We start from the raw sequence: 15,589 nt of genomic DNA, 5'->3' as shown, positions 1-15,589 counted from the left end.
AGGCCCAATACAGTCTATTTGCCACCTGTCAAGGGATATCAGCCCCTTTACTATTGTCCCATGTTGCTGTGGAACTTAGTGTAAGTCCCTCTTAGAGCACAGGCACTCCTCCTTCCGGGCTCTGCTGACTTCTTCTAAGGTCAAAGGCAAGCCCAACCAATGGGTTACAGCCCACATTGTCTTTTGCCCCACACCCAACAAATGCTGGTGTAGCCATTGGGCCACATCAAAGGCAGGTGTTCCTTCTAGCCAGCGCACCTGGGCCAATGTGTCGGCTTCATCATTCCCTGGGGATGCCAAAGGCAAATGGCCAGTCACATGACATATGGTAACTGTCTTAGTCTGACCAGAGGCCCATAGGTCTTGCCACAACTCTTGTCCCCAAAGGGGCCAGTGATCAACCATCCAATTGGCATGATATCATGTCGGCAGCCACAGGGTCAAGCCCTGATAGACAGACCAGCTGTCAGTGCACACAACTATGGGGAAGGCTCCTGGGTGATCACAAGCCATACTGCCCGCAACTAGGCCCATAGACTGCTCTTCCCCTCTCCACCCTCCATCCATATTGTCTCAGGATGGAAAGCCACATCCCTCCACTTTGGGGGCTGCCCACAACTAGAGCCGTCTGTGTATCAAGCATCTTCGGGTATAGGGGCTTTTCCCTTCTGATAAGGACTCTTAGATAGCAATGGCTCAAAAGCAAGTTCTTCCTGCTTTCCACTGGTATAGGTCACTGGCCCCAATAAGGGTTGGAGTTATCCACTTAAGGGGCTAGTAGAGAGGGCACTGCGCTGCTGTAAATATGCGCCCCATTTGGCCAGTGTAGGTGTCTGTGCCATGCTACTCTGTGGCCTTTGGGTCCAGTCTCGCACCCACCCTGTGATTATTACCTTGGTTGGAGCTATTCCAGCCTTGGGGTCCGTAGCCAGCAACGCATGGTACACAGCAGCCAGCTGCTTCTCTATCAAGGTGTACCAGACCTCTGCTCCTTTCCACAGCTGTGACCAGAATCCAGGTTGACGAGTCCGTTCAAGCCGCTGCCAAAGACCCCATCCTGTATGGCCTTGACTGCCTGCCTGGCAGCAGTAAAAGCAGCTGCACATGTCTCATCCCAGTCCCTCCTGATGCCCTTTCGTACCAGCCAGTATAAGGGCTTCAGAATTTCTGCCAAGTGTGGGATAAACACTCTCCAGTAGCCCAAAAGACCCAAAAACTCTTGTAATACTGCCACAGTGGTAGAGGTGGGGAAAGCCTGCACCTTGTCTATAACTGCTTCAGGAACAACTTTAGTTTTACCCAACCAGACAACCTCCAAGAATTTTACAGACAAACCAGGTCCCTGAACCTTGGTGCTGTCCACAGCCCATCCTTTTTCCTGTAAATGTTGCAACAGTCTAGGAACTGCCCCTTCTAAATCTGAAAGAGAATCAGATGTGAGCATAATATCATCAATGTAGTGATACAACTGTACTGCTTGCAATTTCTTCCATGTGGCCAACTCCTAGGATATAAGTCCATGACAGATGGTGAGACTGTGGAGATATCCCTGTGGAAGGACAGTGAATGTCCACTGCAAGCCTTCCCACATGAAGGCAAACTGTTCCTGGCTTTCCTGTGCTATGTCAATAGAGAAGAAAGCATTAGCAAGGTCTAACTACATAATGATACGTTCCCAGCTCATGGCTGAGGGTGTCCAGAATGTCTGCTATAGAGGGGACAGCAGCATGCAAAGGGGTGTGACTTTATTCAGTTCCCTGGAGTCCAGTCATACACCAGGAGCCGTCTAGCTTTCTCACTGGCCACACTGGGGAATTAAAAGGACTATGAGTGGGCTTATGATGCCCACCCTCTCCAACTCCTGTAGAGTTTCTCCAATTCCCTTGTGCCCCCAGGCAATTTATACTGCTTAGCATTTGTCACCTGCCGAGATACAGGCAGAGCTATAGGTGGGTGCTTAGCATGTCCCTTCAGAACTGCCTTTACCACACAAACCCTCAATCTGAACTCACCTGCAGTGGTCTGCAACCACAGGCCCTGCAGGATATCTACCCCCAAAATACATTCAGGGATGGGAGAAATGTACACAGTATACTCCTTTGGGGGTAAACACCCTATCCCCAATGATACTTGGGCTTTCTTCACTCTAACTGCATTACGCCCATAGCCATCTATCACAGCAGGCATCCCAGAAAAATGCTCAGGGTTGCCACGAATCAAAGAACACTCAGCTCCCGTGTCCACCAGTGCCAGGACACGTTGTACATTCATAGGCGACCAATGAATTGCTAATTCTACATGAGCCCTCCGGTCCTCACCATGTCCCCCAAGGTGGGGACTTTGATGCCCCCCTCAGTCGAACTGCAATGCCCAATTGTCCTCCTGTGGGGGTGAGGGCTCAAGCAAATCCTGAGTACTGTGCCCCAGGAAGTTTTGCAGGGACACAGGCCAGGCATGAGGTCTTGACTCTGGTTTCTGTGTCCTGGACCTCAGCAGCTGGAACTGTTGCTCTTGCTTTAATTGGTGCCGCAGTTCTAACAATATTCTATTGGGCCGCCCATCAAGTTTTTCTTTCACTAACCTGGCCTTTATCAAATCAACCCACATCTGGGTCCTCGAGACCTTCACGGGGCCTTTTGCACTTCTCCTTTCAGTCATAGCCTGTACTTCCCTCTGTGCCCTTCTTGTTTCGACCTCCCCGAGATCTGTTGAAGTACGAGTAGCCTCACTTATGGGTTGCCCTACATGGGGGGGCAAGACTATTCACTAGGGACCCAAAGAGAGATTGGGAGCTGTAGGTAGCACCAGATTTCTCATTCTTACAGTTAACACCTCCTCATCAGGGCCCTGAGGGTCCACATTATAGATGATATTTTTCATACCCAATTCCCACAGTACCTGTTGGAGCTCTGCATACTACTGGGAAAATATGGTAAATCACCCTGATTTGGCCAAACTACCCTGATGGCAGCTGTCAGCCATTCCAGGAGTGTCTGATTGCCTGAGAAGTGATGGGCATTTTGCAACCGCTACCAGAGGGAAGGGTGAATCGTCAAGAAAGCCATTCTATTCATCTCAGTACCCGACACCCCCAAATCCCAGAGATGTAAAAGCCATGTAGGCAGAGATTCCGATGGCCTCTGCCGATACCTGACACTCATGTCCACCAGCTCCAGCTCATCCTGGGTTAGGGACTGAGCAAAGAGAGTTCCACAACCTGGAGACAGGGGGGCTCCTTCCCCTGAGGAGCCCATGGTTTTGTTTTTATTTTTCTTAATTACAGCTGGGCAGGCCTTTAAAACAGCAGAAGATGGTACCTCCAGTAGTAGCCTAGGTAGCACATCCACCCATGGCCCCGCCTCCCCCTGGTCTCCCGCCAGCTCCTCCTCCACCATCTCGGGGGCTGAAGGCACTACTCTTTCCTGCCCCTCCCCCATGGCCTCCTGCAACACGGCTTTTCCTGTCGCCTCCCCCCTTGCCACTGCTAAGGAACCTTCCAGGAGCATGACCTGCCTTTTCAGTAACTGTCTCTCTTCTTTAACAGCATCCCATAAGTTATTGCCCAGCTCCTCCAAGAGATGCTGAAGTGTGTCTCTCTCCTGCCTAAGTCCTTCTCTCTCCTATATAACATTTTCCACTATCTCGATGAAAAGAGACCCTACAATGCCAGCAGCTACATGGCCCCCTAAGGTCTCCAAGCAGTCTTCCAACTCATGGAGGGCTAATTCTGCAGCTTCCAGTGTTTCCACCCTTCCCCAGTTTTGGAGGAGACCCCACCTCTTTAAGAGGTACTTTACCCTAGACCAATTCCCCACTAGGGGTTCCCAAATTGGAAGCTCCATAGCTGAGGGTATAGTAACAGGTGAAGGTGCACCCTCTGCCGCTGCATCCACAGGGGGCCTTCTGGGCATTTCCCCACCATTTCTAGGGGCAGCCCTCCCAAAGGTCATACCCATTATGACAGATTTCGGGTTCATAGGAATCCTACCAACTAATGCCAGATGTAAGTCCAAGGAGAGGAAATCCTGAGCAAAAAACCTCTAAAAACCAAAATCAGTCAAAGGGAGAAAAAAAGTTTAAAACTCATTTATTGCTTACAAACTGCAGTCTGGGACCATCTCTTTCTCCTGCTCTGGCAGAAGCAATACCACGCCTCCCCTCACCCCTCTGGTACAGATAAGCCCTCAGTTGCCCAGGTAATTACCCACTGATATGGAGACAAACTTCTCTCCACCTGCAGATATGCAAATGCACTAAAGTCAAGCAAGATATTCTGGAAGTATTACAATTTTACCCACATGCACACAGTGCTGACCGGACACTGAGGCAACAGATACTAAACCACATGAGCCAGCTCCAGCATCCCCATGTCTGCAAACAGATGGCTGAGACTTTCCCCAGAGATCTGGGTAAATGGTAGCTGGGTTCTATGGACATTCAGGTTTTAATAAAGGGAAGTTAATTTTTAAGACATTTTTGTAACTTGGTGCAGAATGAAGTCAAATCACTTAGGAGATGCAGTAAGTAGGGAAGACACTAAGTTGCTTATTTTCATATTAAAACAGTGTGCTGGAACACCACCAAAAGACTAAAATGTATCTGAGCTTTAATAAAGCAAAACACTGTTTAAGATGTCAGAGGGATTAGAGGGTAAATCAGCAACTTTAAGGTTGATGTACAAATGGGATACTTACACCCCCTGAGTAGACAGAAATGTCTCCAGTGGTATTCAAAGCCACAGCATAAATATGACCTCTAAAACATGCATTCTACTGAAAACATAAGATGCTACAGATAACAGAAAGTGATTTCTCTTTAAATAAATCATTAAACATTTTCAAGCACACAATGGCCTACTAAGATCTACAGCTGTTTATTCTCCAAAGTTTTGAACTCACTTTTACCATTAGAGGTATTTTAGTGAAAACATCTGAGAAAAACGAAGGCATATAAATTGGTTTTAGGACTATCACATCTCTGAAAGGAAAGGAGAGTAATTCTTCACATTTGAGGAGACTGGGATTAGAGATTTTGAGTGACTTGCCACATGGTTCTCAAATGGATAGGACTACAGTTCATCAGACTCTTCCAAACAACACCACCTTTCAGGAGGGGGTGGAATTTGGAAAGGTTCATTCTATTGGTACCAGAGAGCTAAGGGGTTAAATTTTCAATACTAACTAAAAAATTGGGTGGTTAGCCCACTTGAGCCTTTATCTGAGTGACCCTGTTGGTATTTAGCTAAAAATGAAAACCTCTTATTTTCCAGTAATCTCTTTCAGACACATGAGTTTAAAGCAAGACTAAAACACACATCTTTTCTTTTACTTTCTAAGACCAATACAGGTTAATAGATTTGGTCTTTTCTAAATGTGTTCAAGAATTCCTTCAGAATATTTTTTTATACAAGTGTCGCATGGCCTGGGCAGGCTGGACAAAATGTTGTTAACTGAACACAGTATAGCACACAGTTCTTAGAGTGGGAGAATTACGACCTTCCTATCTTTTCATCTTATAATGACTAATGGCCATGACAGTCTGTGGATAAAGAAAGGGAATTTCACCAAGGCCACTTGATTCAAGGGAGCCAAAATGTAATGCAATTATATCCAATAGTTACTAAATAGTCTAAGAAATACTAGAAGTAGAAAGAAAAAAATTCTCAATGATTAATATCCATCAAGTGAATCTGTGAATGCACAAGGTTTACAGACAGTATACAAATGCTTTTAATTCTAAATAAGATACACCTAAATAACTAATGCTGCTAGGGTCAAACTTTTACCACTAAATTTCAAAATCTGTTAAGAGATTTTGAGAGCAGTGGTTGAGTTTTTAAGTAGTTGTCTTGTCCATCAACAGTTTTGATTGTGTACAGGACTGATTAAAACAACTAATTGTTACATAATCTAAAGCTTCAAATCAGAGGAAAAGGTGTTCTACAGTGACACCTACCGGTAAATGGTAATGTAAGTAGTACCATGCTGTTGACAAATACATCCCTGTAGCATGTTAGAAGCCACAGGAAGACTGAATATTACTCAAAAGGGAAAAGCTAAACAAACACAAACATTACACATACTACCATCCGAATACTACAAAATAAGCCCAAAAGAACATCATGATCCTTCTTAAGCAAAGATTTTCAAATCAATAAATCTGGAAGAGGTTTCCCTGGCCCCAAATGGCCATGCAAGACAAATTTTCACATATAAGTTAAAGATAAGATATCCAATTTACTTGTTTCTTTTATATCTGAAAGAGTAAAAGTGAAAAAGATAAAATCGAGCTCTGTAAGAAAGTAGACATTTTTATCAGCTTTCAATTTAAGTCTAAGAGCTAAATGAAAAGCAGATATTTCCTTAAAAAATATGCTATATAAAAGTTCCTGCTTCTAAACAATCACTTTTCAACAAAATGACCACCAAGATTAAATGGCTAAGTCAGATAATCACTTTTTCCCTAAATTCATGACACAAAATCCTGGGCCCTTTTCACCCCATATTTTTACATAAAAATTTAAGAAATAATAATGTTTAATGTGATCAACTTCAGACTCTCAATGCAAAATATCTCAAAAAACTTGTATCTGAGCCCATATACTTAGTTTTCTTCTAAAACTAAGATTTTCAAATATTCTGTTTCAAACATAATGTTAGTAAAAGGAAACTTAACTGGTGATATGGCAAAAGTACACTTTTCTTAATAACAAGGTATATTATGCCATAGAAAGCCAGAAGGAAATTTAAGAATCTACTTCAACCAAAAGATTAATAAAAATTCTTACAAATTAGAGAACCTAGAATTCAAGCGTTATGGTATAACGAACGAACAACAGAAAACCAGGGTTCTCATCTAGGATCCTCCACTAGTTAGGTTTCCAAGAACTACACAATCTTCAGTAAAGTAGGCAACCTTTTTAGGCATTAATTTCCTTATCTATAAGATGAGAGGAGGGAACTAAATGGGCCTTAGAGGAATGCCACGGCTAAAATTTCTTCAGCTTCTGCCTTTTCCCCAGAAGCTGGTAATGGTTTGGGGGTCAGTGTCTGTACCCCAGTGACAATAAACAGAGAAACAAAAAGGAAGTTTGCTTTATCTTTCAGGTATATCCTACTATAAGAAAACAGTACAAAAAGAATCACACTTTCACACTGTGGTGTAACTGTTTGCCACTGAAAGAATCCTCCTTTCTATCTCCAGGGCCTCTACCTGGCACACATTCAGAGCTCAATTTACTGAAAAAATTACTGCAGAAAAATTAATACTCATTATGTAATCTGCAAGACTCCAATACCAACTTTTTAAATGTTTTGTGGGGTTTTTTTTGTTGTTGTTGTTGTTGTTGTTTTGTAATACGGGTACTTTTTCTCTTTTACATAAACACCCTCTTTTACATACTCTGTTTCATGACAATTATGGAATCAATGTGTAAGATGTTTAAAAGGCTGCAGATCCTCAAATATGGACACAGCTTGCTCTAAATGCCTGAATATGAAAGTCAGGATATGTTTAATTTGGATCACATTTCCTAAATTTACTACCTGCCTGTTAAAATGGGTTCAGTCATTTAATCAGTGTGAGGTGGGAACACACTATACATTTCTTAATATTAATTCTTACTAGTAGCAGGCCATATAAAGTGACTTCCTCAGATGCCATCAGTCCTCTCTGCCCTTGAGACAAAAGATAAAAATGGAACAAAGATGTGCTTCACAAGTAAATAGCTACAGAAAACTTTAGAAAACAACTTTTAAGTCTTATCCATCAGTTCCCTCTGCTTGGAGCCTGAGCAGCACAAACAAGTGTAGCCAGACCTGCCTGTGACAGTTCATCTACTCACCTGTTCGTTTAACCAACTGGCGTTTAAGGATAAGTGACAAAGGAACATAAACTTTTACTTGTGCCAAAGGTGAATACGCTTGCTTGAACTTTAAACTGTGTGTACCTTTTTCCATTTACAAAACAAATACTAGTTTTTAGAATGTGCATTTGTGCAATGACTTTAATTGCACTTTCACCATTTAAATGCATTCATTCACTCACTAATAAATACGTACTGAGCACCTATTAGGGGCCAGGCCATTCTAGGAATTAGGGAAAGGAATGAAGAGAAGAGGGCAAGACAGAAAGACAATACACAGGAAAATAAATGAGACATTTTCAGATAGTCGCTAAGTGCTATTAAAAAGCTGAGTTATGACTATAGTTTTCTGATTTATTGTCGATATATTTAAAGAATGCATTACACGTAAACCTCAGGAAACACAGTCTAAATCATCTGACATGATCTTTTCAAATACGAAAGTTTGTAGATCACATTTAATATACATGTGTACTGCAGTTTCAGTATCCGAAATGAGTCAAAGGCAGTATAAAAGAAACCAAGAACCACTGAAATACGAGATGAAACAGATTTAAAACATCTGTTCTCTCTTTGCGGGCTAAGCAGAGGGATGAGAAAGGTGAATATCCAACACGCTTTTTAAAAAAGAGAAGACAAAGGGAAAAATTAGAGAAGCCAGGCCAGTATTCTACGGTGTTCGATGGTACTTTAAAAGCAACTCCAACGTATAAAGGCAAACAATTTTAATTTCCAAGAACATTCAAATCAGTCCCTCTCACCCCACCCCCAACCCCCCACAGAATAATACCCTTTAAGTTGCTCTTAAAAGCTCCTGGTTGTCAGGAACTTATTTTCTCTGACTTTGGCTCATTTCCAAACTTCCCAAAATGTGCAAAACCGTTTCTCTTACTCCCACCCTCAGTTCCACGGAAAGCGCAGGAAGAGTGACCAGTTACTTCATCTCGGCTGCGCCTGCAGGTGAGCGGCCCGCTGGGCACCGGCTCCCCCTCCGGCCCGCCCGCCAGGCCCACCCAGCGCGGCCTCCACCCCGCGCCAGGAGGAGGAACAACGCGGAGGATGCCGGAGACGCTCGGTGGGATGCGGACAGACCGGCCCGCCGCGCCCGCCCCCGGCCCCACCCCCGGCCCGGATCGCCTCTGACCTCTGCGGGCCCCGGGGCTGCTGCCGCCGCTGGCGCCTGTACTCGGGCCGCCGCTGCTGCTGGAACTGCTGTTGCTGCCGCCGCCCTTGGCGTTCTTGCGCGGAGCCATCGCGCGCACCGCTGCAGCAGGAGAGAGCTGCGGGCTCCGACAGTGCGGTGACACACGGGGCGCAGGGCCGCTGACTGGGGCGGGGGCTGCAGCGGGTGCGGACCGAATCTCCTGCAGCAGCGCCCGTATCTCTGCACTTCCAGCCGCGCCTCCGAGGACTCTCCCCACTTGCCGGCTGCGCGCGCCCGGCTCTGGCGTGCGTGGAACCTATGACTGCCTTTGCGGACGAGAGCGCGCGCCTTGCCAGCGCCTGGCCACGCCCCTTCCCGGCTGAGCCCGCCTTCCCCTCCTCGCCGGCGGAAGGCTGAGTGACGGGGACAAGGCCAATCACAAGGGCTTCTATGAGGGGGCGGATCCTGCCGCGCTTCCCGCCCCCTGCAGACTTGGGGCTCTTCTGGCACGGCGCAACCGCCTTTGAGCGCGAGCAGCCTTCGGCTTCCCAATCAGTCTGGGTCCTTTGGAACGTGGCAAACGTGGAAGCCTAGAGGGATCTCGCGAGCATTGATGGACCCCGCACACTCGGGATGGGCGGGGCCAGGGGCGGGGCCGGCTGACACGTGTACAGCGTCCGGACGGAACGCGAGGTCTCAGGGCCTTTCCTGGGAATTTCACTCACGTCCCACTTACCGTACAGGCAGACGCAATGGAATGCAGTACCGCTTCTTGCGAAAGGGATGTGTTTCTTGTCACTATTAAGATATTTCTGAAATGGTAATGTTAGGATTAGTTCAAATCTTAAGTCATCCGTAGTTGGTAAGTTCGGTTTTAGAGCAGGACTTGATTTCATTTATGCCATCAGTATTTTAAGATAATCTTAGTTAAGGGGTGCAAAGGTAATGTAAAACAAAAAAGACGTTTCTTGCCCAGGATGGCACACTTTATCTAAAATCTCCCTCTGCCATGTCATTTTTCCTTCACCTCTCCAACCATGCGGCCCCTGTATACAGTCAGTGCCTGGGCCCCAGTTGCCTCTGAACTCTGCTCCTGGTCTTAAAAATAACTGGGCTCGTGGATGGCGACTTGAGGTCGGAGTTCGTCGTGATCTTTGTGTCACCAATTGCTAGCACAATGTCTGGTGGGTAACACATGTTACAAGCAAGGAACGTTTGATGTTTTGCTACATTTATGGCAACTTCTTAAGACTTTGCCCTAGTTCCTGACCATGTTTCAGAGAGCCTCTGGGAGCGTCTCAAGAGGGCTCAGGAATGAGAGAGCAATGTGGCTTCTGGTTTGTATTCCTCTGCTCCAGCCCCTGGCACTGGCAAGTCTCCCTGCCCACCCACCTCTTCTCCTGTAAATGGCTGGACCCCCCTTGGCACTGCCTAGAGATACACAGAAGCCCATCTAGGGTTGAGATTCATATTGCATAATGGAGAGAAGGCTTCTGTTTCCTCTCTGTGAAATACTGTTAGTTATCAAGATAGAGCAGGGGCAGGGGAGCTCCTAGTTTTTACTGAAGCAGCTCTCGTTTTTATCTTACGGCATCTCCTGCCTCCACACATCCTTTCTCGCATCCAGGCCCTCTCACATTATTTCAATGGAGGAGTTGTCAGGGGCAACTGGGCTAAGAAACAAATCTAAGTGATGGTAGGTAACAGAAATTAATAATGAGGGCTAAGCTGAAAAAAACAATCCTCAAGATACTTGAACTCTTAAATTCTCAAAAACCCAGTTACTATGTTCGTTTTTCAGGGATGAGATAACGGAGGCCCACAGAGGTTGAACAGAGTTACTGAGGTCACAGAGCTAGTAAGTGATAGAACCGGGATATGAACTCAATTCATCTGGCTCTGGGGGCTAGGGTTCACATTTTCCTCCCAGGACTGGGCTTGGTTTTCAGCAGAGAAAGTCTTGCCTGGCTCCCTTTTTAACAGATGTCTCCCTGAAGCTTCCTTGGTCCAACCTGCAAAGATAGGTCTGAAACCTGATGGTGGGTGCTTTTCAAAGTCCATCTCTTTGAGGAAATCAAGTTTCTTTGGTAACTGACTCCAGAATGTCATGAAGTGCTGCTTTGTTCCTGCATTTCCAGAAACCAAATCTGGTACCACTGACAAGGTACATTCCTGTGTATTGAGGTAGAACCAGGCCAAAACAGAGACTTTATAAATACAGATTCAGAGGAAGTTAAAGGTTACCTGACTTCCTGCTTATATGACAAGAAAACAGCTACAATTACATTTATATACTCAGTATTCTAAAATAAAATTTACCACAATATTTATAGTATCAGGTATTGTCAGCTGTATCAATAGTTGAGTTTCAGAGACAAATTTCCCCAAGCTCAGTATCAGTATTGTATATTTTACATCATTTATACTTCCCTCTGTAGGGGCATTAAAAACCACAAAGCTAGCCTTGGGTCTGTAAATTTCTTCACATCAGTAGGTCCCTTTCTCAGCATTGGGATAGGGAGGTTATGGAGTCAACGTATGTTTGAAGGTCAAAAGGTCAAAAAGCCCTGCTAGCCTATCCTCATTTCTGTGATTTCTGAGTAAGCTATGAATGAATCCTGAGTGAAGCAATGTTAAAAGAACCATGAAAACAACACTTAACTAGGACAATGTATTAAAATACTAATTGGATAGAGCTTTTGAACTAGGCCAAATGTGCCTTTCAGTTATTTCCATAAACTTTCCATTGGCTTCACTGGGATTTGCAAGTGAGAACTTGAGGACAAGATTTGTCCTAGTTTTTTTTTCTTATGTTGACCCTTCACAACCACCAGTCAAATGCTCTCCAAATTAGATATTTCTGGACTCATAGCTATTAAAACACTGTTTTAAAGTTGCATTTTAACCTGCTTCCTAGAAAGTGCCTCTAAGTAGTATGCAATTCTCCTAATGTGGAAATTTTATTATTGCAAACTAAAAATGAATATTTCCTCATCTTTATTTATCATAGTAAATTCTGTGATAGTGGAAAAAATGAATTTCAACTGGTCATGATTCAATTGTATCTTAGGCATTAATGTATCATATTACATTAGTGGAATTTGGTGCAATGCAGGCTGTATTGGTAGATATAAAAGCACTTCTGAAACATTCAGGGTGTTCTCAAAGCAATTATTCCTATATGAGTTATATCTCAACAAGCAAATGAACTATTTTTAAATCAAAGCATTTAATGTATATTACCATTGGGAAAATAAGCTGGGCCTGTGGCTACATTATAAATATATAGAATGAATTTTTATAAGTTGAAGTAACTTTAAATCAAGTCAAAAATAGATTAGAATTGGAAACATTGTGTTGTGATACAGAAAAATCATCTGAAAACATACTAGCTAAAAATCTATCATTTCTTTTTTCATTTTAATTCTTTACATTTCCTATCAGGATTGGTACTTCCTAGTGCCAGTGTTCCTGCTAATAAGCAGCATTTAAGTAATAACTATAGCTAGGTCTCAAGTGTCCTGATACAGGGAACTCATAAAATGAATTGTTTCTTCTTAAGTCTCAGACTTACTGCCAGAAAGCCCCATAAGCATGGAGAAAAAGTAAAATCATTGGAGAAAAATAACTAACTATAGGCATGGCAGTACTGTGGCTCATAATAGAAAATATTTTTGTGATTTAAGAGTCTTTAGAAAGTAAGAGAAGTCAAGAAAAGAAAAATGTGAAGGAGTCTCAAGGATTCAGTTTGCAAGATAATGATTTTACTTGAACTCTATTTGCCTCGAGGATCTAATATGTGTGTGTGTCTATCTGTCTGTGTAACTAAAGTAATTATTTCTGTGTCTCATGAAAATAACCATCGTCTTCAGGTGGAAACAGTTCCCTGATCAGAAGAAAAGTATCCTGCAACTAGTTTCCAGGATCCTTCGATTTTCATCAAATCTAAATACACAAAACAAATGTACTTGCCTTACAACAATAGTGTTATTACAACATGCAAAATGGAATCCGTTAGTCAACTTGAATCCTTGTTAGCTGAAGGGAAATCATGCATACCCAACATTAGATTAGTATTGACTCAGCCCTTTTTCCATCATTCTAACTTGAAGCTATTCTGCAATTTCATAAACATATGACAAATATTATTGAGTCTGCACCAAAAAAAATTCCTAAAAGATTTTATCAAAGCACTTGATAGCACAGAAAATAGGGAAGGACTCCTTGTATCATTGCAACAAGAATTTATTAACCTAAAGACACTGCTAGTCTATTTTAATTTCTACAGTATTTCCTTAAAAAGTACAAAATCCATTACACTAAAAAATTGTTTAGTATTATACTGTGACCATAAACTAGCAGTCTTGAATATTTTGTAATTCTTCAGGGAACTGCTACAATACTGACTTCATCACTTGATGAACTCATTTCTCTGTTGACAGATTCCTTTGAGCTAGAGACAGATACTAATACTCTAGATGGACGCTGGAACTACTACTCCCAGTGCTTGGAAGCATATTCATCTAGTAAATGCATCATTGAAATCACTTCCAAGTAACTGTCTCACAAATTATATGATTCTATTTTCTCTACTTCTTTATGGTATCCATATTGCACTTAGCTTTCCTGGCTCCAACCCACAGGAAGCATTGAGGAATGCAGCTACCAACAGGCATCCTCAGAGGAGCAATTGGGTGAAAACCTAAGTGGAGAAGTTTTGATTATTTAGCCATATCCCAGGAGATCCTTCTTTTTAAAAAATTTTCTTCCCCGAATCTGAGAAAATTGAAATCAAATGTGAACAGCTTGATATAGTGCCTAGGATTATAGAAATATAAACTAAATCACAAACAATACTCAGGGAACTCTGTGCAGACTGCAGACCAGGGTGAGGATTACCAGCCTCCTTGCCTGCGCACAGCTGCTGAGTCGGGCAGTGTCTAGCACAGACTAGGAATTATATAAACACTATCACCTCAGGTTCTGTGCGCCTGCTGTCCCTCTGCCTGAGGAATGCTTTCATCAGGCAGTCCAGAGGGCCACAAGATTCTTCCCTTGTCACGTTCTCTGTTTAGTCCCAAGCCCCACTGTACTTCTCAAGACAAAATGTGCTCACTGGGCACTGTATGTGCAGGCATGAAATGGTTAACCACTTAAACACTGGGAAGCTGCTTCTATTTGTAAGGGCTTATTATATGAGAGCAATGCAGAAGAAGAAACACAAAGTCAATGTCTTTTTGACTAAAGGGAAAATCTTTTCAAAGTAGAACACAACCTAAAATTTTAATTATTTTCTTAAAAGTAGGTGTAACCCTTTTGGCATTTATTCTATTACACAATTGTGGGCAGCCATGAGTAGCTAAAGTGAAAAATTAAAAGAAGAGAAGGAACCATTGTATGAATCTACGCAAATCACTTAGGAAATGTGGTAACCTGAGGTAGAGAACTACATTTAACCAAGTGCAAAGGTAAATGTAAAACAAAAAAGACGTTAAAGCTGTAAACCAATAGCTACTTAATGTGAAACTGACCAGTTATAGACAGATAAACTGACAACTCTCTACAATCAGAATGAGAGCTTCAAAATAATGGTGTGACTTCCCATCAAACCAGCATGGGACAGAGAAGACAATCTGTGAAGGATATAAAACTATGATGGAAAAAAAAAATTATCCCGTCAGTTAGGCTGAGGTGAGTCTCTTTTTTTTTTCAGTTTCCAAGCGAGGAGAGGTTGCCTTTAACACCAGAATTGTGCTCAGTGTCATTTATAGTTGGTTGGACATGTAGGCCTGTACATAAAGAATTTGGCAAACTTCACACAGGTTGTTATATACTGTGAATTCAGATTTTCATCTAATCCTTAAAAAAAGAAAGTCAAGTCTCAAGTGAAAGGCTCACTTCAGGTATTAAAGATATATAACTAGACTCGTTGGACTCAAATCAGGTTGTCAGTAGGAGCAGATCTTAGAAGCAGCAACTCTCACTGAATTGTGTGTTTTCAAGTCTAACTCCTGCCTGTGTATGCAGCATGTCACATAACCCAGGCAGTGGTGGGAGAAGGGTTCGCCATCGCCAGGCACTGGGATGGGCCTCTCACTTTTCCTCATCCTTTGCCTCAGCATCAAGCATCAAGGAAAGATGTGGCCCTTCCCTTTCTGCTGTTCTCTAATGGTTTTGTCCCTTCAGAACTGCCTGAGCTTGTAACCCCATTTCACTCTACTGCACATATTGGGCACAAAGGAAAAGGGCAGCAGGCAGGGTGTGGTTGTCTGGACTGGTACCCCGTGGCCTGTCACCAGCTCAGGCCTACAAACTTACAGCCTGGAATGTGCTGGGGACTCAGTGCTCACATGGTTTCCATGGATGAGGCTGGGAAAGCAGGGGCAAAGTCCTAGAGTGAATGGGAAGAATCCCCACCAATCAACAGAAGGCCCTCCTCCCGCCTGTCCCCACACTTAGCACTCCAAAGAAAGAAATGCAAGTTATGGGGGAGGAAGAATGGCAGATTCAGCATGACTGGCAAAAACCTGGCTTGGCTGTGATCCTACAGAATAACAATTTGGCAAACAAGCAAGGCACCA

The 15,589-nt window shown here is 43.4% G+C and overlaps 1 protein-coding gene across 7 annotated transcripts in view; it reads right to left on the bottom strand.

The window, feature by feature from the left end:
* Positions 1 to 9,590, bottom strand: part of ASPH (aspartate beta-hydroxylase) — a 238,562-nt gene extending 228,972 nt beyond the window's left edge. For 2 of the 7 annotated variants that reach the window (XM_036907532.2, XM_057498039.1), the window contains exon 1: positions 9,009 to 9,586. In XM_036907532.2, coding sequence (XP_036763427.1) covers positions 9,009 to 9,117 — 109 coding nt within the window. In that variant the 5' untranslated portion in view covers positions 9,118 to 9,586. Of the gene's footprint in view, positions 1 to 9,008 lie in introns of all 7 variants that reach the window. The other 5 variants (XM_036907524.2, XM_036907525.2, XM_036907530.2 and 2 more) reach the window with 5 other exon arrangements.
* Between the last annotated feature and the right edge of the window lie 5,999 nt (positions 9,591 to 15,589).

This window comes from Manis pentadactyla, chromosome 3 (assembly GCF_030020395.1).
Source record: "Manis pentadactyla isolate mManPen7 chromosome 3, mManPen7.hap1, whole genome shotgun sequence".
In the NCBI taxonomy this organism is placed as follows: domain Eukaryota; kingdom Metazoa; phylum Chordata; class Mammalia; order Pholidota; family Manidae; genus Manis; species Manis pentadactyla.
The sequence above is the reverse complement of the archived record's forward strand: the minus strand, read 5'-3'. Positions and strand labels throughout refer to the sequence as shown.